Source organism: Glycine max, chromosome 14 (genome assembly GCF_000004515.6).
Source record: "Glycine max cultivar Williams 82 chromosome 14, Glycine_max_v4.0, whole genome shotgun sequence".
Classification (NCBI taxonomy): domain Eukaryota; kingdom Viridiplantae; phylum Streptophyta; class Magnoliopsida; order Fabales; family Fabaceae; genus Glycine; species Glycine max.
The window spans coordinates 8,861,898-8,888,941 of record NC_038250.2 but is presented as its reverse complement, the minus strand read 5'-3'; the positions used below and the strand labels follow the sequence as shown (position 1 = coordinate 8,888,941).

The 27,044-nt window shown below is 30.4% G+C and overlaps 2 protein-coding genes and 1 pseudogene across 2 annotated transcripts; 2 read left to right on the top strand and 1 right to left on the bottom strand.

Moving 5' to 3' along the window:
• Positions 1–432: 432 nt before the first annotated feature.
• LOC100776062 (probable protein phosphatase 2C 1) lies at positions 433–2,871 on the top strand (annotated as a pseudogene).
• A 2,040-nt stretch (positions 2,872–4,911) lies between these two features.
• LOC100775515 (uncharacterized) lies at positions 4,912–9,771 on the bottom strand. Its single transcript, XM_003545321.5, has 4 exons — positions 9,230–9,771; positions 7,644–7,749; positions 5,957–6,100; positions 4,912–5,439 (listed from the first exon to the last, which is right to left on the bottom strand). The coding sequence occupies exons 1-4, from the start codon at positions 9,457–9,459 to the stop codon at positions 5,176–5,178; spliced, it is 744 nt and encodes a 247-aa protein (XP_003545369.1). The 5' UTR covers positions 9,460–9,771; the 3' UTR covers positions 4,912–5,175.
• A 6,155-nt stretch (positions 9,772–15,926) lies between these two features.
• On the top strand, positions 15,927–23,387 carry VPE2 (vacuolar processing enzyme 2). The gene is made up of 9 exons (NM_001249635.2): positions 15,927–16,131; positions 18,261–18,425; positions 18,814–18,970; positions 19,705–19,790; positions 19,999–20,198; positions 20,778–20,826; positions 21,061–21,270; positions 21,833–22,039; positions 22,553–23,387. Exons 1-9 carry the CDS (start codon positions 15,940–15,942, stop codon positions 22,733–22,735), a joined length of 1,449 nt encoding a protein of 482 aa, NP_001236564.1. The 5' UTR covers positions 15,927–15,939; the 3' UTR covers positions 22,736–23,387.
• The last annotated feature ends 3,657 nt before the right edge of the window (positions 23,388–27,044 follow it).

Here is a 27,044-nt window from a genome sequence, read left to right as displayed (position 1 = left end):
CAATGGAAATTAATTATTATTTTTAACAATAAATCTTTCATCCCAATAATATGATAATGACTTATTGTTACAACAATGTTCGTGCATGAATCAGACACTATGAATCTTTCTATTCATGTCACTAACTATATATATTGTATTAGGCTCTACTCATAGGATCATACAACAATATTTATGTCACAATTATATATGAATGATAATATAGCATGGTTTAAAATATTAACATCAGTATTATTATAAAATAATAACATGGTTTAAAATAATAATAGATATATACTAAAAACGGCCCTTAAGGCGAGTATTGGGACAGCCTAATTCAACAACTAACCATTGATAAAAAGTCAAATTGTATTTAAGTATACTTTACGACACTGGTAGCCACACTTGCATCTTTATATATTTTATTATTACAAACTATTTGATATATATATTTGGGTGGATTAATTTCACTCTAACAATAAAATTGCAGAACAAGTGGAATAATGGGTATATGCATATCCGTTGCAGAAGGAGTTAACGATGATAATGTGACAATATTTCAAGCAAGAAAGGTCCCGAATGAGAGTCAGAGACTTTGCTCTGTTTACTCCCAACAGGGTAGCAAAGGACTCAACCAAGATGCTGCCTCTGTTCACGAGGTTTGCCTTACAGTTTCATTACTTGCACATGAAATAATTCACAATATTTTTTTTGTAATTGTTTTTATTTTTCACCTATTTTTCATTTCTTGGCATTTAGGCATCTCACAAGTATTGGCAAGGAACAACTCTTGTGTAATTTTTTTTATGTTGAATAAAAGGAGCATAAAATTTATATTAGAGAAAGACACATCCCCTTATAAGGTTAGGAAAGACCACGAACTTAAGCAAATATTTATAGTGGAGTTTATTTGTTTAGTAATAGAGAAAATCTGGTAATCAAATCAAATTACAATTAGTGTGAGCAGAAGACTCAACTAGATGAGTCAATCCCACTTAGCATATCTTATGCAAGAATGATATATGATTTTTAAAACAATTATAACAAAATTCAACAGTCTTATGTAATAAATCATGACTGAATGACAGAAAAACTAACGCACATTCTAAATGAAATTCAAACACATTATTGTTTGTTTTATTAGTCATTCTTCTGTAACTAATTAAGATTTGTGGAGCACATAAAATCAATGGAACATCCCTTTTTTTTTTCTTTTCTTTTCCTTTTTTTTCCCAAAAGGGTTATGGGATGGAAGATGGAACATTTTTTGGAGTTTATGATGAGCATGGAGGGAATGGACACAAAGTGAGCAAAATAGTAAGCAGTCGTTTATCTTCCCTCATACTGGACCAAAAGAATGTTCTTGAAAAGATTGATGCAATAGAGAATGGTTAGTACACCACAAAAAACCATGTTGACACAGTAAAAGAGGAATCGGCTGCAAGAAATGGAAAGAAGCAATTTTAAGTGCTTTCAAGGTGATGGACAAGGAGGTGAAGCTTCAAAAGAATTTAGATTGCTCTAGCAGTGGAACCACTGCTGTAGTTATCATAAAACACAGGTAAATGGACCTTCCCATAGTTTTCATGTTCAATATAGGGAAAAAGAACATAATGTAACAATAACAATACATAGGGTGAAGGTCTTGTCATTGCTAATCTGGGTGACTCAAGAGCAGTATTGGGAACAATCTGTGATGAAAAAACTCATGGCCATTCAATTGACCACAGATTTGAAGCCGGAATTACCTCGTAAGAATCTTCTTATTATGCAGTTTCTTTTTTCAGGACATCACTTTTCTTGAGGTCTAAACCTCTAAAAGATCAATTTGGTAGAAAATTTGGCATCACTAACTAGTTGATATAGTGTGTGGACTGTGGATGAATTAATAGAAGATTGTTTTAACTTAATAAGTAGTCATCGCAACTCTCTAGCTCAAGTTTTGAAAAAATGCAACTACTATAAATACTTGAAGTAAAAGCTTTTCATCTTATTTGACTCGGACAAAATTGTCTCTTTTAAAAAATATTTGTGGTTTATATTAAAAAAAAACTAGTTAGTTAACATGCTCTTTGATATTTTTTATAAAATAAAATTAACTTTGGCTACTATCAGTCAGCACGGTTCTTAACATTAAAAAAAAATAATTTAATTCTTAACTTTGGCTACTATCACTCAGCAAGGTTCTTAAATTACTTGCGACAGAAGCCACAGTAATGAGCTATATGGTATATACCAACTTATTATTCCTAAATTATGTTCTATACTAATTTCAAGAAGAAAACTAACGTTGTACACCTGTCTAAACTACTAGCACCAAGTATATTTTTTGTAAGAAAAAATTATCTGTGTGAAATTGATTAATGAAGTATCCTTTTTGCACAAGCATTTTTTTCTAAACTTTTTTGTTCTTTTCCTGTAAATAGGTGTGGGATGTACTAAGCAACAATGAGGTTGCATCAATTGTGTGGGGTGTAGACAGTGAAGAGGCAGTAGTGGAAGCAGCCACTGCTGCATGGAACGAGAAGTATCCTTCCTATATGGCAGATGACTGCACTGTGGTTTGCCTCATCCTGCACAAGAAATCACAACTTGGGGCATGAGAAAACTAACTTAAATGCCCCTTAACTGATTGATATTCTAGACATAAAGCCTTGCTAGTAGCTTCAATGCATTGTAAAACGGCCACAATTATGGTGAGGCTTAAATTTGTTTTTTTTTTTTTTTTATTTCTGTGAGTTAATTATTATTATTATTATTATTGTAAGTTTAGTTTTCTAATTTTAGTTCCGTAAGTTGATGGTTTTTAATTTTGATTCTTATAAATTTTTTTGTTTATTTTTTAATTTATGTAAGTTTATATTTTTTTCAATTTTAATTCCTTTAGTATTCTAACTTTTTCATTTATAATTTTCATAAATTTATCATCAAAGAAACTAAAATTTTAAAAACAAAAAATCATTAAAGAAAGTAAAATTTTAAAAACAAAAATTTATAGGGACTAAAATTAAATTAAATATCTTATAAGAATCAAAATTAAAAACGAAATACAAACTTATAAAGAATAAAAAAGATATTAATTTACCGAGACAAAACCATATTTAGGCCTAGGTAACACGGGGCAAAAAATTGAGAAAGAGCAACAATTAATCATTGAGATATAGAGTGTGTTTTAGTGGGCGATTTCATAATACAATTTATTTTATTTAAAATTTATGTTTTAGATGTTCTTATTTTAAAGGAAATTCTAAATGTATAATTTTTTTAATCAAATGCAAGAGTTTGCTTTAGTTCAACACCAATTTTAGATTCGAAATCAACTTAACAAGAAAAAAATTTGAATATTCACCTAAAGTCATATTAACTTCATCGCTATTTCAATATCATTTTAGACAATCTAATATGAATCCAAACACATACACAATCCCAATCACATTAATCACTAAAAAATAATTACCATACAAAATGCATTTCATCCGTCAAATTAGTTCACAATCACAACACTTTTAACTGAAGGATAAATTTGACAGTATAGTACATATTTTGAGGACTTAAATGATGATTTTATCTTTCAGAAGCTACACTTATTTAACTCCATTAAAAAGTATTGGGCATGATCAAAGACTCCCACATCCCTTCTGTAATCTTAAGTTCTTACTTTTAAGTTAAACTATGGGAGGGTTCAGCTAGAAAGAAAGAATTCCCGATTCATACTCCGTAAGAAACTTAAGCATCTCTTCATAAGATACTAACCAGACACTTTCAACCAACAATATAACTAATAATGGTAAAAATTGTGTTTAATTGATAGTCATTTTTTATTAAGAATGATTAGAATTACTCCATTTTTCGTGTTACTTTTTTAATGAAATAATGAGAATTTTAATATCATTTTAATTTTTAATCAACAGGATTGAAAAGAAGAAAATTACAAGTGTTATAGAAAAAAAATTGATGTAAAAACATGAAGAAGGATCTTGAAAAAAAATTGAAAATTAAAACAACTCACTTAGTGCACAAGACAGACCCAACGGCAACATCTCACTTAGCCGCCATACTCGTTAAACCTAGAAGACCTGCTTAGTGCGAGATCGCATGAATTTTAAGCTACATTCTATAACCATTCCCCTCTTCCCTTCCTTTATCCATCCCTCTTTTTCTATCCACATCAACCCTAAAGTGTGAAGTCTCTCATAACTATGAAAGACTAAACCTCTCCATTATTGAAAGCCTGACAGGCAAACCTCTTGTAATATAATTCTTCTCTATTATCTATTTAATGCAGTCTAGTTTTTATTATTCTTTTATATGTTTTATTATTTATTAATTATGGTCTGATCACTCATGCTCATATATTATTTATGAGATAATGCATTGAAAAATAATTATTTTATTTTCTAAAAACTAAGGACATCTAAATAAGATCATTGTTAAGAATGGAATGATATTTATTTAGCTTATTTTATGCACCTTTAATCTTAATACAATTTATTATTTTTATCATTGCACATAAATTTAAAGGAGAAAAATAAATAAATTAGACTCTTCATGCAAAACTAAAGATAGAATATCATAATAAATGTGAGTGAAAATTGAGATAACATTAGATACAGAAAAATTGTTAACACACTGCATCAGAAGTAATTTTAGTATGTTAAAACCCAACACATCTGCATTCTAAATTCATCTTTTGAATTCAAATTATTATTTTTTTTTCTTATCTTTTACTCATATTTACAATTTTTTATCTCTTCTAATTGTTTAAAAATTGGATTTGCACTAATTTAAATACAAATAAAATTCTTGTGAATTCGACACTTGGACTTCCATTTTACTTTGCTACTTAAGATAATTTATTACACTTACCAATGAGTTAACACAAACTTCCATTATAATATTTTCTATTATCATTTAAGTGTATCAGAAAGCTTATGCAATAGTAAATACCCTCTCCTTTCAACACATGACAAAATCCTTCCTAACAAAATCCAAATAGAAAATACTGCCCCATCTGTGAACTTATTTCACAGAAAAAAGAAACAAGGGTGAAAGAGCAAAAAGATAGAACAGAAGACAGAAGGTTGTAATGTAAAATGTGAAAAAGGGAGAATGAGGATTAGTTGCATCAGCAGACTGCAATCTATGATGAAAGAAAAATAAAACTGTGACAGGATGAAGGTTTCTTTTCATCCAGGGTCAGGCTGTGTCATTATCTGCACTTAATCCAAGCAGATCATCATCATAAGAAACATGTATCCTTAATCTGTCATGAACAGAGTTACGTTTCTCTTCAGAACCTGATGGTTTATGTTGTCGATCTTGCATTTGCAATGCAGAAAAGGATTTGTCAGAAACAGTGCCCTGATGACCGCTAGCAAATGTAGAGGTGTCATCCCCTTGAAAAGAATCCTCTTTCTTTTGCACAGGTGGCTGCTTCACATTTGGCTGCCTGAATTGCTTCTGCATTATTATAAACGAGAAACTAATTAATAAGAAGCAAATGATGATATGAATGACCTTGGTTAGGGGAAGACCTATATTTATACACAACTCTCACTATATGAACTGAAAAAGAAAGAAAAGAAAGAGTAACATTTCGTGTGTCTGCTATCCAAACTCACTGAATTCTTCCTTACTATCCTCCCTTTTCCCTTCACTTTTTAATCAGTCCCCTCTAACCAAAACTCCATCCTGCTTCTCACCTTCTCTCTCCTCCCACCAAATAGAGTTTAATGCAGTTTTGAATATCCCTTTCCTTGTACATGACTAGATTCACTTCACTATCTATTTTACCCATCCCTTCTCCAATATCCACCTTCATCATAGGATCATAAATAACAATTTCTTGCCCCTTGCTCAAGTTCTAGACAGTAGGTGCATCCATAACAAACTTAACTGTTTCCATTGAATACAAGGAACATAAATACAGAAAGAGATGTGTTAAAACACTAAAAAAACAGAAAGGTCAATCCCACACCTCAAACTCCTTTGCTTTCTTTATTATCTCTTTGTAAGCATTTGGTTCGCGAACCTTAATGATACTCCACAATACACCACCCCCTGTTCGAAATCGCCTACCATCAACAGTCATCTGGCCTCCACAAGCCTGTATAGCCTCCACCTGTGACTTTCACACTCGATTATTGAAGTTTATGACGTGTATCAAATTGGACAGATGGGAAAAGAATACCAAAAACAATTAAAAATACAAAAACAAGCCCATTCATTATGAGGTTCTAGTCAGCAATATCTCATTTATAAATAATACAGAAATAATGTACATCATCCACTGTGATTCATGGTATAAGCTGCAAATAATCTTAAATTCATTAAATCAAAATGAAAACAGTAGAAACAAAGAGCTAATATGTTCATGACCCAAAATATTCCAAAATTTAAGCAAACGAATGCAGAGATCCTGGAGAGAAGCTATGAGTTATGTGCTCAGTTAAATACAACCTTCAGTTCAGTGTGATTCTCCTGCATTTATTAGGGTAATCCCTCACACTAAACAAAATGCTGGCCATCCTGGTCATAAGAAAAATGCTTGATGCTGCCTAGCATGTTCATAACCAAAAATATTATCTTTAAAGATCCTGCCATATGAAATTTAGACAGCCCTCAATAAAATAATATTATGCATATCTAGAGAGATCCAATTTTGGCTCTGACTTTGTCAGCTGCTCCATTTAGGAGAGCAAGATAAAGAGAAGAAATAGATGTCGACCTTCAAAATAATTAAATAATTGAAGTGGTTCATCAGCCAGGAACATCAAAGCTCAGACAGGAGATTGAAATGATCTCTGTAAAATCTGCAATGTTAGATACAACATTGTACGCATCAGAATTATGAATGGTTGTATGGCGCTATGAGGAGTGGATAAGCATAATCAGCTCAAGGCTGATCCAAATCAAGTAGAATCTCAACTCTCACCTTTCCTTACAACAGACAAGCAAAAGCCACATCTCTGTTTGAGTTAGGAAGATATTAAAAGGAAACAAAAAAAAAAGGAACAATTTATTTCTAAAAAGTGCAATGCACAGTCCTGCAGGAGAGAAACAACGAGAGGCTAGAGAGCCGGTGACAAGCCAAGAATATGAATATCCATAAATGTATCAATAGCAGTATTGGTGATGTAGAGAACCATTATGGCCAGCCCAATGATGAGAGAAACCTAAAACAAACTTTGAAAATAAATGTTTTACCTTAAATGAGAGAACTCTATGTTGGAACTTTTTGCCAGCATATGTGGCATTTTTTGCTTTATTAAAACTAAAAGAAAATAATTTTTTATTGGTGGGCCTAAAGCTTCAGCTTTAAAAGTCATAATGGACCGGCCCTGAGAACCATAAGTCACTGGCAAAGTGTAATCCACCAAATTCAAATCACCATATCCAATCATTATTAGCAAATAGCAAGAAATACAATTAGAAGAACAGAAAATTTGGAATTATTAAATTAGTGCAAGAAGGTGAACAGAAAACATTTCAGAAGTCAGTCAAGTCAGTACATTCCAATACCAAAATAGCATTAGCTGTTCATAAATTGTTTTCCAACCTCCAAACGACCATGATATTTCATTGAAAGCTGTATAGACTAAGTATAAAGAAAAAAAGCTTTCAACATGAAAACAACATTGCAATGCATGATAGGGTTCGAATACCTCATTGATGAGATCACTCAATGCACAAACTCCAAGGCAAGCAACAGCTGTATACACCATGTATGACTTTTTCTCTTTCAGACGCCGACATGTATTTATCACAAACCTGAAAAGGGAACTAAATTCATTAGAAATTATAATATTCATTTGGGTATTTTTTGAAGATAAGGATTAAGGACGATAAGGTTTCAGCTGTCTTGTGACCAGGAGATCATAGTTTAAATCCTGAAAACAACCTCCAACTTTTAAAGGTTGCGTACATCAACCTTTCTCTTTCCCCATTAGATGGGAGCCTCATGCACTGGGCTATAAGGCCATTCACTATTTTACATGGATAAGATAAGAGCAATGGGCTATGCTTCAATTCATGATGGACGTGGATCCTCTTTAGCCAGTATACCATATAGCAAGAAGAGAAAAAAAATATAGGTTAGACCCATTAATCAGGTGGGTCCCACTTGGACCCTTTTTTTTTTCTCTCCTAGCTGTAGGTGCAACTGTTGTAGAGAAACCGGGGGGATGTGATTCCACGAAAGAATCACTTTAGCCATGAGAAAATGGCTAGTGCATAGTAATCATGTGTTTGGTTAATTTTGGGTCTGTTTGGTTTAAACTTCAGTAAGATTGATGTCTAAAGAATGTGTTGAAAAAATTGATTTGTGGTTAGAAATGAAATTTAAAAGTGAGTTTAGAATAATTGGTTTCTGTTTGGATAATAAGGCAGAACTATTTTTCAAGCATATACATAAGTATACTTTTAAAAACTGTGGGTTGTATATCTTGAATCAATTTTACATTTTTGAAAAGGCGAATTATTTTCTCTTAATCCTACATCAATTCTGGTCAATTTTACCCACGGCATAGCTCAAGTACTCTTAAAGTCGAACTGTACAAATACTGTACTGAGTAGGTACCTGTATTTATGTTGTTGGTTACTCGTAGATACTCCTAAGTCAAATGTTGGAAAATAAAGCTTTGATAATTTGATTCCTTACAAGATAAGTATATATAACTTGAAACCAAAGCCCAAAGGAATGGTTGGTCGTGTATGGTGCTGTAATATCCTAACTTGAATCCATTGCGTTGAAATCTAACTATTTGTGTCATTTATACAATCTAATCATGGTTATATAAAATTCCATTTCCTGTATACATATACTTTTAAAATTTTACATCAACTTGCCTATATCCCCTATCTCATGCTCATAACCTTGCAATTTGAACATAAGTCACAATCATGGTTTTCACAGGACCCTTATAAGATAAAAAGAAAAATAAAAATACATTTTCAGGGACTAGACTCATTTTTTTTATCGGCAAATGTTAATTGTTCAACCAAAACCAACTTCTTGAAACTCACTTTCAAAACATCGTTTTCAACCACAGAGAACTCTTTTAAAGCCATTCTTGCACACAAACGGGATAAAAAAAAATAAAAGAAGCGTCAGGTAACTGAAGTAGTCTCGTGAACGTAACGCAACTCTTGGTTTTTATTTTCTGTCTCCCTAGGCCTAGACGATAAACAATAAAAAACAAAATAAAAATAAAAACGGTTTGAAATAAGGAAGAGAGTTGAAAACTAAAACCTGTCAATGTCAATGGCACCGGTTGTTCCTGAATTCTTCTTCTTATTTCTCTTGTTACCTCTGCGCCTGCGCTTCTTACTGTGCGGTTTTTTGTTATCCGCCTCTACGACGCCGTTTTGGGAATCGTTCAGCTCAACCAATTCCCCTTCTTCAACGTCAATCATCTCAACATCGTCCTCCAAGTTTTCGTCTTGGAAGATGGCATCGAGAATGTTCTCCCCATTCTCCATATCAAGCGCACCCAACAACTCTAATAATCTTCACGCAAAACGCAAAACGATGAAATAAAAGGTTTTGTTTTTATGTTTATCTACCAGTATTCTGTACCTAGCTAGCCCTGTCTCTCTGTTTTATAGGATATCTCTGTTTCAGTTCAATTCATGCCGCTCTGTGTTGATATCGCCGACTTAACTTCAAGTTTAGGGTAATTACGCACATCTTAATGCTTTATCTTTAATTTTTATTTTATTAGTATAACCCAAAAGTGTAATTTCCCTCTTATCAAATTGGCTTATTTTTTGGGGATAAAAAAATACTTTCACATATCACTCCATGCCCATATCCGGATTGAATATCATGATTAAGAAATTCTAAGTATGGAATAACTTTTGACTGCGTTACCATTAATTAGTTTTAATAATTATAATGTTAAAAAATAAAACCAGAAAATAGTTTTTCAATTCTAACTCATTTTGTGTATTATTTTTTTGGTTTTAACTTTATGATTCTTTAAGAAAAAGAGACTCATATTATCCTAATTCAATATGTTTCCTTAAATTATTAAATGAAAAATATACTATAAAGAATGGTGTATTTTAAAAGGTTGAATGGTAATTTTGTTTCTTTTATTTCTAAATCAAGACATTAGTTTCTCTATTTTTTAAATAAATAATTTTAGTTTATTATCCAAAGTTGAGAGGTAAATTGAGTTTAATAAAAAATTATTTATGTTAAAGATCAAACTCAAATACTACTAAAATTATTTAATTTTAACTTCAACATATTAAACACTTGTACTCCATCAGATGATTTCATTTTATGTTAATTAAGAGTATAATTTATTTTATATTCACAAAGCATAAAAAACACTAATAAGTTTTTAAAAAGTATATATTTAAGATTTGACTTTAATTTTATATTCGGTTAGTATTAAACTTTTAACACAAAAGGTAGTATAATTTAATTATTTTATCATACTTTTCACTAATGGTAAATTGGTAATAAGATGAATTCTTATTGAATATTTGCGTAAGAATATTTTACTATAAATTAAACACTTAAAATTTACACTGATTAAAATATAAATTGTCATATTAAAAAATTATCAACTTTTATTATAATTCATTTAAAATATATATTTTGTAATTGATAAATTAAATTCTTAAACATATACCTATTTCTTGTGTACCTTCCTAGTTGTTTTATTAATTAAATTTGTAAATTTAATAAATAAAAGATATTAATGTATAAATATAATATATAAAATAAAGAAAGGAGATATATATTTTTTTCAATAATAAAAGTGTAAGTATATGAAAAAGGTTTAAAAGGACATGAAATAGGATAAGAATGAAAATTAGTAGAGATGCAACTAAACATTTGCATTTTTTTTTTTGCATTCTAAGTCTAAATATTTTTTATGTGTGAACCAATGTATCTTTCGATCAAAAGTCAATAATTAATCTCTCAAGATATTGAAATTCATTTAAGCAGTTGACCTCTTTCAACAGATTTTTTTTCTTTATATGCACGAACTAGAGATCAAACTTATAACCACATGCTTAAGGGATGAGATAATTTGTCATAAGTTTCACATTTTTATTGATGTGTTATTTGTTGAACTGAGCTACCATTAAACATGAAAAATTGTTAAATTGTATTCTTTAATGAGTTCAAAACTTTATTTGTCATATATTTCATAAGGTGGTGACTATTTTTTCTATATTCTCTTCATCTCTCTTTTCCTTTCATTGACACAAACAAGATAAGGACAGAAGGAAAAATTCTTATGATCATTAATAATGTTAGAATACAAGTGTGAGGTGAAGTCTCACATCGGGTAGGAATGAGAAGTTTGAACATCATGTAAGTGAGTATAAGACCCATAAACTTAAGCCTTAAAGTTTTGGGTTAAAGTATAATGTTAAATTTACTTATATGGTTACTCATGGTCCATTGGTAAAAATCTCTCTGGTATTTATCCCCTTGAGTTTCACAACAAATAGGCTTATAGTTGTAATCCTTGGTTGTTTGATATACGACACACTAAATTGGATTTTTCCTTCTTAAGTCATTTATTAGTGTAGGCCATGAGAAAATATTATATCAATCAAGTAGACAAGGTGCAAATGGAGTATTCTTTATTTTATCATAAACTATCTTTTTCTCATGGAAGAAGATAAATGTTGGGGCATTGACCTTCCTTTTGGTGAGAATTCAAAGGGGGTAAAACTCAGAGAGATCTTCACCTATGATTCATGAACAAACCATACAAGTGAAATCGACACCACATTTCAAACCAAAACCTTAAGGCATTAGGTTCGTGGATCTTTCTCACTCATAAGTTATTCAACTTGTTCATTCTTACTCAATGTGAGACTTTATCTTCAAATTTCTACCACAACAATATCTCCTTCAAGTGTAAGTTTTTTTAACGTGATATGCTCCCCCTTAACAAAAAACCTTTTTTCACCTTTGAGTATTCAATGGTGGCCCTATTACTGTTAATATGCTCTAAATATTTGCACTGCTTGTTAGGCCCCTTGAGCTCATTCATTGTTATGAATATAGTCCAAGTACTTGCATTGTCGTTATCCAATGGAACACGTCACTTGACCTCCACATTGTCATGGAGACTTTCGATTTTTCATAATTGGATTCATTGTTAGGAAGACTTTCAATACAAGAAATTCCCATAGTTGGATCCACCACTAATTCCATTATTCTCATTTGAGTCAGATAGTTAATCAAACCATCAATTTTGATATCACTTGTTAAGAATTCAAAGTGGATAAAACTTCAAGAGATCTTCAATGATGTCGAGCCACGAGAAAATCACTCAAGTGAATTTGATACCACACTTCAATCCAAAACCTTAAGACATTAGGTTTGTAGGTTTTCTTTCACTTATACAATATAGTTGTTGTCATTGACATTGATGGGAAAAGTGTTGTAGTGCCACCACCTTTCATTTTTCCTTTCCTCATCCAGTGTACCTTTCTCCAATTAGTCCTTTAGGATTGCGATACATGATTAGGCGTTATAGAAAAAGGGTTGGAAAACGAGGGAGAAAGAGATATTATAGAAAGATAATAACAAAAAATGTCATTCATTGATTAAAAATAATTGTCATTTCTAAACTATTCTCCCACCATGGACTAGTTTTTCCACACTAACCATAATATTAAAAAGTATTTAAATATTAAAATAAGAATTTTTGTTGTTTTAATGACTAAATTGTTATCAAATTACACATCTAAAAACAAAAATAATTATTTATTCAAAATAAAAAAATTTAAAGTTAATATATATATATATATATATATATATATATATATATATATATTCAAAGATAATATTAATCACATGAATAGCAAACGTATAAAATTATTTTTTCCGGAAAAATTTAAATACTAAATAGTTTAACCCTGATTTAAAAATTATGAAATTATTAAGTTTTTAAAATCTTATTAAAATAAAAAAGATAAGGGGAAATAAAGTAATCGATGACCAATATTATTATTATTAGTACCGGTTACGTAAAAGTAATATTTTGGAGAAGGAAAATTATCAATAATAATTCATGACGTTAGCATTATGTCAACAATAATAATAACAAAAAAATAATTATTTCATTTGGTGTATATATTTATTATTCTTAATTTATTCTTCAATTACTTTTAAAAATCCCTCACAATCATAAATATTTATTATCTAATTAAGATGCAAGACATGGAATGTATATTTTTCAGCTAATGATAATAATAGTTTATAAAAATATCTCCGGGTTGCGGTTGCGGACCAGTCTACGTAGTTTAAGATTCAGATTCGGATTCAGATTCAGATTCAAAAGTCCCATCCAAAATAAACAATGAAAATAAATGTAACATATTCCATTAGAAAAGATAAATATCTATTGAAATGCCAATAATGCAGAAGGCAACAGCCAATGATATAGAAGCACTCTAATGGTAGACTATCTTTTGCTTGATTGCTGAGCGAATCAAATGCTATTCATGCAGTTAACTATGTGGTTAATGGATCTATGTTCGTCTATATGCAGAAATATTTATTAGAAAATATTTAATTCTTCTGAAAAAAAAAAGATTTAATTTTTAAATAAATAGGAATTATTTAATGTATGCATTCATACTAAATTACAAATCACTCGTTAAATTATTTTAAGATAATTTTTTTAAAAATGAATAAACTTATTATATATAATAAATTATGATTAGATAATTATATAAAAAATTTTATACTGTGAATACATAATCATTTTTTTCAATAAGTATTGTTAATTTTTTTTACACAAAAGTTTCATTTCAAGGAGAGTTTTATTATATTATCAAATAGGATTTTTTTCTGAAATCATCAACTAAGAAATTATATTAGATTTTTTATTATTAATATTTTCAATATTAATATAAACTAGTGGTTTTTATTTGACTAAATTGCAATTTTAGTCCTCTTTAGTTCTTCATTTGCAATTTTTTTTATTTATAAAATTTCATTTGCAATCTTAGTCTCTTTATTTTTTTCCACAATTTTAATTCTCACATTTTAGTTGGTTCAACTTTAATTTTTGGTGTGTTTTATTTCTTTTGTTTTATCGAATTGAATCTTAGACCTAATATAATCATTTAAAATATCATCAAGAAATAATTTAATCAATTAAAAAGATATAAAATTAAACACTACTTGGCAAAACATACACATTACATATTTACATTAATATAAATTCCCGATTCTTAAAAGAGAAAGCTACGTTCATCAATTATTAATTAATAACATACTTTTTTTTTTATAGAATAACATACTTGTTATGTATTCTTAAATTTTTATTATAATGTGAAATATGATTGATACATTACAGATATGAAAATATAGTTTTTTTAACACCTAACTAATTTCTTTCCTATTCGGTCCATCTGTTTTTAGGTAAAATGATATTTTTAATTGTAATTTTCATTTTAAGTTGAGAATCAAATTCCCGACCTTAATTAAGATAATCAAGTGTTAAATGACAGTTAGAGTTTTAATTTTATTCATACTTTGTTTACTAACTTTAATTATATATCAAATTTATAAAATAAGTTAATAACATATTATTAGATATCATCAGAGTAGTGAGGAGGCTCATGTTTATTACTCCATAGTGAAGAGAATCACAGCTTTTAATATGCAAGGGACTGTTTCACTTGGAGAGGCAAACCAAGTGGCCCATCATTTAGCCGAATTTGGTTTTATCTTTTTTTATTTTTTTTATTTGTGAGAATTGAAAATAATGTCTAATCAAATTTGATTTTATTTGTTGACACAAATAGAATTTTTGATGTAGTTAATTCTTTCATTGTAATGCCTTTATTTGCTGATGCTAGATCTGTTTTGCTCTCAAGAGTTTTTTAATAGTATCTGAGGGGTTACCATTCCCTCCTTTCCAGAATAAAACAAAATTATTAGATATAAATGTAATTTTATCACATACTCACAATTATTAGATAAAAAATAAATTCTTTAAATCTATCGAAGTAGAAACTAATAGCACGAAAATAATACGAATTTTGTTTTTATTATGATAGATGATGATAAACTGAGAAAAGAATAAATTCAATTTAAATTAAATTATAAAAGTACCAGTCAGAATAAATTGTAAAAGTAATTATAGCTATTTATTTTTTTAAAAAATAATCATTTTTTCACAATCAGTAAAAAATGAAAACTTTTTTTTTATTGATAATTAATATTTGATAATATTTTGCGTTAATTAGTGTTTTTAAAATATTAGTTGACAAATATAAAATATATTGTATAACTTTTTAATTTTTAAAATAAGTTTTTTTGCATATTAAAATAAGTTAAATATTAATATATTTATACATCATTTATATATATAAAATAGATAATTTATATTTTTCTAACACAGTCCAAAGAAGAGAAATATTAAAGTAGAATCTTTTCATGAACAAAACTTTGATGTGCATTTTCATTATTTACTTATTATATTATTTCCTATAAATCATAATGATGTTTCTTATTTGATAAGATGTGAAAAATATCTCTAATAATGATGAATCTCATGAAATTTGTTGTGGCTGAAACAAAGTATGAGATTTAATTAACACCTAAATAATTCACCTATTTAGTTTGTGGATAAGAGATCCACACATTTGTTGGATTTATGATTCTAAGGCCAGATCCTAATCCTAAACGGCTATAGAGAGAATCTAGGGACAATATTCTTATTTATAAATTATTGCTGAGTTTTTTTTAAACCATTTACGATGATAATAAGATAGTGAGAATGGAGGAACATGAAGCGCTATCGATAACGTCAGCGAAAAAGGTAAAGTGGTCCTACAATGAAACTTCCCAAAGAACGTTTCTCATCTCAATTCTCACCCCACACGCCACTCCAACCTCTCATCTCAATGAATCTTTCTCTATTTAAATCCACTTGCCTCTTCCTGTTTCCTTCACTGCTTTCCAAAATGCCCACTTTTTTTCTTCCAACGCTCCTCCTCCTTCTCATAGCCTTCGCCACCTCTGTCTCCGGCCGCCGTGACCTCGTCGGAGACTTTCTCCGGCTGCCCTCCGAAACTGATAACGACGACAACTTCAAGGGCACCCGGTGGGCCGTCCTCCTCGCCGGTTCCAATGGTTACTGGAATTACAGACATCAGGTCCATCTCTTATACACATGCATGCCACTTCAATTTTTATGTTTTTCTTCTCTCTTAAGTAAGTTCTCAGTTTCTCGGGTTTAATTTCTTTAGATTAAAGAAATATAAGTGTGGGAGATTCCACTAAAAATGGTTAATCATATTTATTTGACAGAAAATAGTTATTAATAAAATTTATAGATACTCTTCACCAACAAATAAAAATAAAATAAAAAGTCATCCAATTGTGAATCATCCAACTGAATTAACGTCCACACCTGTCAGGCTTGATATTCAAGAAACTGTGAACTGTCTTGTTGAGTACAAGTGGACCTCTGATATTTGGACCTAATAAATAGCTAATATAATAATTTCTAGAAATCATATAAATAGGTGTGATTTTCTTTGATCACGACAGAACTTAACCGAGATTAGGACTCTTCAGTGAGTACGTTCTTTACCACAAATAACTATTACAGCGACAGCAATTTTCAATCATATGAAAATCTGGTTTACTCTAAGTATATTCAACTTAAAATTGACACCTATAATCTCTCATGATTTCAAGTTTTTTTTTATTGTCAGAAAAAATAGTTTTTACACCAACAGTATAAAATACTTTCATCCAATCATAAATCTTATAAATTGACAGCATTTACATTGACAATATATTATTATTATTATTATTATTATTATTATTATTATTATTATTTGCTTTAATGATTTCAAGTAATCTCTTCCTTGTGGTGATGGTGTATGAAAATATGGTGGAGAGAAGTGAGACATGCATACCGTAGCATTTTTTTGTTGAGTGATTCAGTTGGGCTAAGAACCTGTTCTGGGTTCTTGCTAACTTATTGTTATAACCATAGAAGTTCTTTTGGAAAATACCAACCTTAGCTGTTGGCTTTTAATTTTAAGTTAAAATATAGGAATAATTACACACTTGTGCACTTCTTAAAAAATTGCAACTATCTCCCTTTATATATTCCTATTATTCTTATAGTTGACATATATTGTTTTTGAAAAGTTACAGAAATCTACCCTATTTTAATAGAAGGTCCATATGCATAGTAAAGGAGCTACAAGAGACATAGGTGTAGTTTTTTTATGAAGACAGTGATTAGAAGTAACTAACTGTAAGACACTGCTAAAAAGGACTGTTTGAAATATTCTCTTATTGAGTATTTCTAACATGATTTTTCCTAGGGGTCCCACAAGCTTAGAAATGAAACCTACCAATGGGATCCAGATAAATTTCACTCAATAAGAGATCGTGTGTAGTAAAAGAAAAAAGTGTGGCATTTTTATACTCCTAATTAGGTTTAATTAGGTTTAATTACTCATTTGATCCTTATAATTTTATTATTTGTATCTTTTAGTCCTTATAATTTTAAAGTGATTTTTTTAGTCTTTATAGTTTATATTTTAATTTTTTTTAGTCTTTGTAGTGTGAAAGTGATTTTTTTTAGTTTTTATAGTTTGTATTTTAATTCTCTTTTAGTTCATATAGTTTAAAATGATCTTTTTATTTCTTATATTTTATATTTTAATTCCTTTTTAGTCCTTACCATTATCAATTACAATTAACTACAAAAATATTAGCAAGTATTTCGTAATTAATTTATCACAAGATAATTTATAATAAAAAAATAGTTGATAATTTATAACTAATTTGTAGCTAATTATTTTTATTATTTTTTTGTAATAAGGACTAAAATATAATTAAAAGAAATTATAAGAACTAAAAAAATCATTTTTAAACTATAAGAACTAAAAGAAAATTAAAATACAAACTATTATGACTAAAAAGATTATTTTTAAACTATAGGAACTAAAAAAGAATTAAAATGTAAACTATAGAGATTAAAAAAACCACTTTAAAACTATAAAGACTAAAACAAATTGTAAAACTATAAAAATAAAATGAGTAATTCAACCAATATATTATTGATCCATTACGCAACACTCAATCAATTTCAATTTGTCCCGTATGAAAACGATTGCAATTTAGTCTCTTTACGTAAAATCATTTACAAAGTTATCTCTGACTAAATTGAAAATGATTGACGCCTTAATAATTTAATTCACCATTATCTGTATGTATTTAATTGTTTAGTTTTAATGTTAAGTCTTTGTTGCTCTATCAGGCTGATGTTTGTCACGCCTATCAAATATTGAGGAAAGGTGGTCTGAAAGAAGAAAATATTATTGTTTTTATGTATGATGACATTGCATTCAATGGGGAAAACCCAAGGCCTGGAGTCATCATTAACAAACCAGATGGAGGTGATGTTTATAAAGGAGTTCCAAAGGTAAGTTATGTTAGTTTTTTAACATCCTGTATTTTATTTTTTTATTGCTATTTGAAGTTGAATAAATTACACTAGGTCACTAACTATTCCTGAGGTTTCGTGACATTACACAAATACTCTCTGCTTTTTTAATCATTACAAAAATCTTTTTTTTAAGGAGTATTAGTGTAATATATAAAGGATGTCAATATAATATTTTCAAAAGATTAAGGAGTATTAGTGTAACATATAAAGGGTGGCAGTGTAATCTTTTCATACATAATGAGATTAGCGTGGGAATAGAACAAAAAAAGTGATGTTATGTCTAATTTGAAAAAATCTTAAGGGGTGCGGATGTATTTTGCTTTTTCAAGTTTGATAGGTTCTAATATGGACCGTTTTATGGCAGGATTACACCGGCGAAGATGTTACTGTTGATAACTTTTTTGCTGCTTTACTTGGAAATAAGTCAGCACTGACTGGTGGCAGTGGGAAGGTTGTGGACAGTGGTCCTGATGATCATATATTTGTATACTATACTGACCATGGAGGTCCTGGGGTGCTCGGTTAGTTCCTCTGAATTCTTTCACAGAAATTTTTAATGGAAGTCATGAATTGGATTGTGTTGGTTGTTTATATGGGTTTCAGCATGGTATAGGCCTAGATTGAGGTTGTTACTGACAAATAGTGTGTTTACTAATGTTGTTCGGTTGAACTAATTACATTACCTTTGGTTCAACATATGGTTATAATACATTCTATCATGCCTAATACAACTTTTATTTATACTACCTTTGGTCTTATTTATAAGAAATAAGTTATAGCATAAAATACATTACAACTTGTTTCTTATAGATAGGATCGGAGGTAGTAATTTATAATGATCACATTTCAAAGTGTATTGAAATAAAAATCATGCATTCTAATTTTATAATCCTATTTTTCCGTTATATCATATTGTTGTTACCCTTTTTTTCTAGAGACTTTTTATGTCCCATAATTCAGTAGATTGAATGGCCTCTTTGTATTTCTTTTTTGAGTTCTTTTTCAATACATGTGGATAACATGAAGGGTAAATTACAGTTACCAGAGGAAAAGTAAAAAAGAAGAGGGATAGAGGGGTGGGATATGTGGTTTTCAGTGTTTTTTTTATCCAATGTTTTGACCATTATCTCTTCTGTCAACATTTTCTATTGGAACATTGCATGACAAAGTGATTCTTCCTACCAATAATATTAGTATCTGCTCTATTTCTTACTTGTTTTTTTTTTTTTTTTTTGGATATGGAAATGGATTTTAGGGATGCCTGCTGGTCCTTACTTATACGCGGATGATCTGATTGAAGTCTTGAAGAAAAAGCATGCTTCTGGAACATATAAAAACCTAGTAAGTTACTAATAGTTCATCTTAATTTTGGTATCAATCCTGTTTAAGCTGTTTAATATCATGTTTGGATTTGATTATTTTTTAGGCAACTACTTTTTCCACCCAAAAGCTCTCTCACAAGCTGCTTTGAACACAAAATTTGAATACAAAATAAGCTATTTTAATCACACACTAAATTCATCTTTGGATTTAAATAATGGTGGTGCAGGTATTTTATCTGGAGGCATGTGAATCTGGGAGTATCTTTGAAGGTCTTCTTCCTGAAGATATCAATATTTATGCAACCACTGCTTCCAATGCAGAAGAAAGTAGTTGGGGAACATATTGCCCCGGGGAGTATCCTAGTCCTCCCCCAGAATATACAACCTGTTTGGGTGACTTGTACAGTGTTGCTTGGATGGAAGACAGGTATGTGCATAATAAGCAATCATAATTAGATCATAAATGACATTAATGTCATGCAATTAGTGTTATCAATGCAACACGCAGCCAAAATTTTGCCATATAAACTTGCAGCCATAACGGGTCTCCCTTCACAAATTGCCTATAATGGTTGGCAAAAAAATCTGTCACGCCATTCGGTCATAAGGGTCATGGCGCCACCATTTAATATTAGATCACTTTTTAACAGTTGTTTAGGTCTATTTTCATACTTTGGAAAATCATGTTGTAAGAATAACACAAGTTAAATATTATGTTTGATATATTAATTGTGTTATGATTTTGTATTACAAACATATTATATACCCATGACCAATGCAATCACAATGGAGTAGTTCGATGCCTTTGACTACCGTATTGTGTTTGTCTCTCTGAGAGTTGTATATACCAATTGTTTGTACTTTGAAAAGCTTTTTATAATAAAATTATATTTATTTATTTACTTTTGCCCTTGCTATTTTTTTCTTAGATCAGAAGAATTTTATTTTATATAAGTAATGTAAATTTTTGAGGGATTTAATTTCAATTATCTATACTTGTGAGCAGTGACAGACACAATTTGCGAACAGAAACTCTGCACCAACAATATAAATTGGTAAGTTCTTGTTGCTAACTTGATTTAATTTTTGTAAATTAAATGATATAAATTGAATACTATAATTCAATAGCTTGATTGCTTAGTTACAACTTACAAGTGGGACTCTTTTTTTTCTTTTTTAATATAATTCTTGGTTTAATTTTGGTAGATAGACTTTTGGTTTAATTTTATGGGTCAAACATTGTGTTAAGAAATGTGTGACTGATGTCTTATTTACTCTTGTGCTTACAGGTTAAAGAGAGGACTATATCTGGAGATTCATACTATGGCTCTCACGTGATGCAGTATGGTGATGTAGGGCTTAGCAGAGATGTTCTCTTCCATTATTTGGGTACAGATCCTGCTAATGATAATTTCACTTTTGTGGATGAAAACTCCTTATGGTCACCTTCAAAACCAGTCAACCAACGTGATGCTGATCTCATCCATTTTTGGGATAAGGTATCCTATTTGTGCAATATTTTTTATTCTTTATGTTATGAATTAATTTCTTGATCTTGTCCTCACCAGTGACAACCAATGAACATACGTGATGAACTGAGAATGGGAACAAACCATATTGTTTGCTTAAATTAGCTTAATTGATTGAGCGGTGTGCAAGAGTTGTTCTTAATCTCCTAATACCTGAATTCAATTTCTATGGATAAAAAGAAAATTAATGTTGCCGAGTGTTGAGAGTAAAGTAGAATAGTTAATAAATTGGATGCCATAACAGATATTTTGAGTATTTGTATGCAATAAAACTTAACTAGTCAGATATAACAAATTGGGAAGTAAAATCGATAAATTTGTAAAGTTATGTACATCTCATGTTTTGTTGCTATTAAAGCATGGGGGAGTTGCTAGTAACCCTCTTTTCCCTTGGATGTTTGGCACCAAATGCTAAAACTACAAGAAAATAAAGCTTGTAATCTGATGCCACATTTTATTCTGTGTGCCATTAAATTTGGCTTATTATATCGTGTATATCTTCACTCTGTCTTCACTGTTTATTTATTGCCAGTTCCGCAAAGCTCCTGAGGGTTCTCTCAGGAAAAATACAGCTCAGAAACAAGTTTTGGAAGCAATGTCTCACAGAATGCATGTAGACAACAGTGTAAAACTGATTGGGAAGCTTTTATTTGGCATTGAAAAGGGTCCAGAAGTACTCAACGCTGTTAGACCGGCTGGATCGGCACTTGTTGATGACTGGCACTGCCTGAAAACCATGGTATCATTTTTGTTCTGAAGCCAATATGATAGATAGACTTTTGGCATAAAAATGAGTTTAAAATCTATGCTCAGATAGGTAAAGATGTTTTACACTGTGACTTAAATAGAAATTATGCTAAGAATGACTTTTAAAGATAATTATTATAAACGTTAATAAAATTACTGTATATGGTAATTTCTAATTGGTTGGTGGTATAAAACTTCCTACCTTATTGGTACATATATTTTTTACTATAAAAATATAGTACTACTATAATATAATTAGATTCATTGCTTTTTGGCTTGACCCTTGAAGCAATGATGAAGTTGAGCTTTGTGAAGGCTTCTAATTGGAAAAATAAACTCTTTACACATGAACAAGTGCAAACATTGTTATGAGACATTAACAAGGGCAAACATTGTCGAACTTTGAGCATGGAATTGACACTCTTTCTTGCTTACTGTAGAGCATCTTCTTGTTCACTTTGGTTTATGAGAAAATGCTTCACCTTTTGATCGATTTTGAATGCAGGTGAGGACTTTTGAGACACATTGTGGATCCTTGTCTCAATACGGGATGAAACACATGAGGTCCTTTGCAAACATCTGCAATGTAGGGATAAAGAATGAACAAATGGCTGAGGCTTCAGCACAAGCTTGTGTCAGTATTCCTTCCAATCCCTGGAGTTCTCTGCAAAGGGGTTTCAGTGCATAATAACTCCCTGTAATGTGCACTAGTAAAGACCAAAGTATGATTATTGTTACATTATGTTACATGGTTGTACTTGTATATACATATCTTGTCCCACCTTTGTAAATACAATTGGGACACTACTAGGATTGGGAAGAAGGGTCTTTACATTTATAGTTTGGCAAATAGATATTGCAACTACCTTTGTATAATTCTATTTCTGAAGAAGCAATTACAATTTACAAGGGATGGTGCCATTTACGGCATAAGGATTAAGGAGGGATAAAGGGACCAATTGCTTTGGAATATCCACTCATTACAATGCATGTATGACAACACATAGTAATATGATGTGTGTTTTTATTCAGTGGGCAACTGGCAGATCGGGTTTTCCCTGGTCACTTTTGTATAATTATTCCGGAAGAATTTATGATGCCAAAATTATTGTTTAATATTAATGACAACTTGTATTTATTTTTGTAAAATATTGGGACTCAATTATGCTTGGGTACACCTTTACAACACTCATTGGGATAAAGTACGACTATTTTATTAGTTGTGATTATTTTGTTGATGCTTTTGTTTATCTAAAGTTTGGGATAATTTTTATTTGAAGGACAACTTAAAAGCATGACATCAAATTTGAATAAGAATAATTATGTTGGTATATTTTGCCGAAATGAGTTATAGTATACTGAAATAACAAGTGTTTTCTTCATGCCGTAATCAACTCTTAGTGAATTCCGAATTTTTCATATGAAGAGGTTCTCTTAGGTGCATCATAATATAAGGGATCAAACGTTCTAACCTAACATAAGAATAGAACCATGGAACAACAGAGGTAAAGGACATAGGATCACAAGCTCTAACAATAGGATCTCATTTTCAACGTGTTAGATCTCAAAACTTAACGAGTGTGTGCATTTAATAGTCAAGTGACTGCTCCAAAAGTAAATCGCAATAGATAAAAGAGTAATGTTATGTTGTTTTACAAATCTTTTTTTTTTACCAAACATGAGGAACCTTTTACAGGAATTTCACCTTTGTATATTCATGAGTTAAACTTGACATCATTAATTAAATTGAAATAATTCCTAATCAATTAATCTACGTCTTTAGTGGTGACTTGCTGTTAAATAAAAAAAATATTTAATGTATTTTAAATATTTAATGATTTTTTATACTTGTTGAGTAAGATAGTTAGTTATGAAAAAAATATTATGAGCATTTCTATTACATGTGCTTATATAAGTTGTTTAACTTTAAGCAATGTTAATAAGTTTCTTTTATTTTTCCTTGGAGCAAATGACATGAAATTGTTCATATAAACACCATTGCTTATATACGCAAGGTTGTTTAATCAAATTTATATCATAAATAATATGTTTTTCAATTATTGTAGGACTCACAATTAAGTTAAACACTCATTTTAGCAACTTAATATTGGAACGAATTTTATGTAAAATACTTAAATCTATATGGGATTGTAAGGTTGTGGGTTTGAATCCCTTGACGCCTCTTTCTCCGCTTGGTGGGAAACCCTCTTCAAGGAGATCTTTTGGCGCCTACAGCTAGTTGAGTAGCTACAACTAGGGGTGGGCATGGATTGGATTTTTAGAAATCCAATATAGATCCATTTAAATGAATTGGATTTTAAAATCATATTCAACTAAATGGATTGGATTTAAATCAAAATTCATATTTTGTAAAAAATCAATTTGGATTTTTCGAAGCCATTACAAATCCAGTTTTCAGATCAAAAACTATTTTTGCCCGAAGTTAATTGAGACAGTTTTCGATCAATGTCGGTCGTTGTAGTTTTTGATCAAATTTAGCAAGAGCTATTTTCAACTGACCTTGGTCAAGATTATTTTCGATCGATCTTGGTTAGAGTATTTTCGGCCTACCTCAACCAGGGAAATTTCGGCTGACATCGGCCCAAACAATTTTAGACCGACGTCAACCATGATTATTTTTCAGCTAACATTGGTCAGTGCATTTTGCGGTCGACGTCGGTCAAGGATGTTTTTGGCCGATCTTAAGTAGGACTATTTTTTGGTTGAGGTGGATTAGGGTTTTTAGTCAATGTCGGTCGTTGATATTTTTTGGTCGACATTGACAAAGGGTTTTCAATCAGTGTCGATCGTGACTATTTTTTTGGTGACATTGGTTAGGGTTTTTGTGGCCGACATCGGTAAGGTGTTTTTTGGTCGATGTCGGTCGCTGATATTTTTTGGACAACATTAGCCAAGACTATTTTTTGGTCGACGTTGACTGGGTTTCTTTGCTAACGTTGGTTGAAACTATTTTTTTTTATTGATGTCAGCTAGGGTTTGTTGGCCAACATCAACCATGACTATTTCTTTTGGTCGGCGTTGGCTAGAGATATTTTTTTGTTGACATCAACTCGGTTTTTTCGACCAACATCAATTAGGGAATATTTTGGCCGATGTTGACTAGGTTTTTTTGGTCGGTGTCAATCAATATTGACCAAAAAAATTCTAGTTGACGTCGGTAAAAAAATAGTCTCCTTTGACGTCAACCAAAAAAAACCCTAGCCAATATTGGTCGAAAAACTTACCCAACGTTAAGCAAAAAATAATCTCAATAGACATTGACAAAAAAAACCCTAGTTGACGTTGACCAAAAAATAGTCTCGACTGATGTTGACCAAAAAAACTTTGGATGACATCGGTCAAAAAATAGTTTCAATCAATGTCAGCCAAAAAACCCCTTATCGACATTAATCGAAAAACAGTCTCAACCGATGACGACTTAAAAACATCATCAGTTGATGTCAACCAAAATAAATCTAGACGACATCAACCAAAAAATATGTCCTATCGAAGTTGGCCAAAAAAACCTAGCCGTCATCGTCCATAAAATTGTATTGGATTTAAAAAATTCAAACAAATATCTAATCCACATTCAATTAATTGGATTGGACTTAAAATAAAAAAAAAAGAATTTGGATATGAAACCATACCATTTAAATGGATTTAAAGTGGATTTGATTGAATTGGATATGAATTGGTTTTACATATTTGGATTTTTTTGCACAACCCTAACTGCAATTGGGTGTAACTGCTTGCAATTCAAACATGTGTGGTTGTCCTCTAGGTGGGCCTATGCTGGCAGCCCCAACATGTCATTGACGCCTTGTCCAATAGTATTGAGAGTGACTTCCCATTCTACCATTTTAATCGGTAAAAAAAATAATTATAAGACCTACAAAATTAAGATAAACAATCATACACTGTAGATGCCTTACATGTTCCCATGGACATACCACAACAAATCAAAACTATATCTAAAAATTGGAAAAACAAAATGATAGTAATGAATTTGTCATTCTCTAAAATTTGAAAAATAATTTAATGTTAATAAAATAACTAAGTAAAAATGTAAAATAATAATTTTATAAAATTTATGAACATGACTCTTGTTTATTTAAAGAACACATGTATTGTTACCGAGCACGTGGATCAACTGACACAAGATTGTTCTAACTTAAAGCTTATTTATACTCATGTGTTGTTTATCATTTTGTTAAAGCTTGTTTATTATCTTATGACAAATTTGTAGAAAGCAAAAAAAATACTCTTGAAGATGTTGGCTCTAAGAACTTGAAGGTTTCCAATTAGTTCTCATAAACTTATTGAAATAATCATGAGTAACCCAAACAACCATGAAGTGAAAACCTTCTATGATTATTTTTCCCTACATTAACTACTAACTTTATCAAAAAAGGCTTATGATCCGACTTAAAAGGAGGCAAGTGGAAAATCGTAGCATCCTGAAATTTCAACCTTCATTGCAAATTCATCAACACTCTATCGAGCCTTTGCTCCAAATTCTCTCTTTTCCAAGTAAATGGACATCCCTAGAAACCAATGTTAATGAGCTCACAATCCTTCATCATTTGATTAAAACCTATAACATCTCTACAAAATAGAGAAGGAAAGTCACATTTCCTTTCATGAGAATGAAGGATAGAGTTAAAATCCCCCACAACCGCCTATGCCCTATCAATATCCAAAGCTAGAGACTTAAAATCATCTCATAAACTTTGACGAAGAGTAATATGAATAATGTCATAAACAATTGTTAGAAGCCTAGAACAATAATTCCTCCTATAACATCCCAAAAATAATCCAATAAATGTTTAGATAAAGATTATTTAAATATATCATTTAGTAAATAAAGAGATAAATTAAATTGTTTTAATACATTAGATTGTTATATTTCTTGAAAAGATATTAGTATAATAATATATTAGATTGGTTAAAGATAATAAAAAAGGTTGGTTAAACAAATATCAAAAGATATTATT

Bases quoted from the DNA above. Each gene is read 5' to 3' on its own strand.
- VPE2 (NM_001249635.2), top strand. From the start codon at position 15,940: ATGCCCACTTTTTTTCTTCCAACGCTCCTCCTCCTTCTCATAGCCTTC. The intron at 18,971-19,704 runs GTTAGTTCCTCT...AATGGATTTTAG, and splicing joins TGGAGGTCCTGGGGTGCTCG to GGATGCCTGCTGGTCCTTAC. The intron at 20,827-21,060 runs GTAAGTTCTTGT...TTGTGCTTACAG, and splicing joins TGCACCAACAATATAAATTG to GTTAAAGAGAGGACTATATC.
- LOC100775515 (XM_003545321.5), bottom strand. From the start codon at position 9,459: ATGGAGAATGGGGAGAACATTCTCGATGCCATCTTCCAAGACGAAAAC. The intron at 6,101-7,643 runs GTATTCGAACCC...TGAAAGTCACAG, and splicing joins TGAGTGATCTCATCAATGAG to GTGGAGGCTATACAGGCTTG. The intron at 5,440-5,956 runs GTGTGGGATTGA...ATAATAATGCAG, and splicing joins AGAAAGCAAAGGAGTTTGAG to AAGCAATTCAGGCAGCCAAA.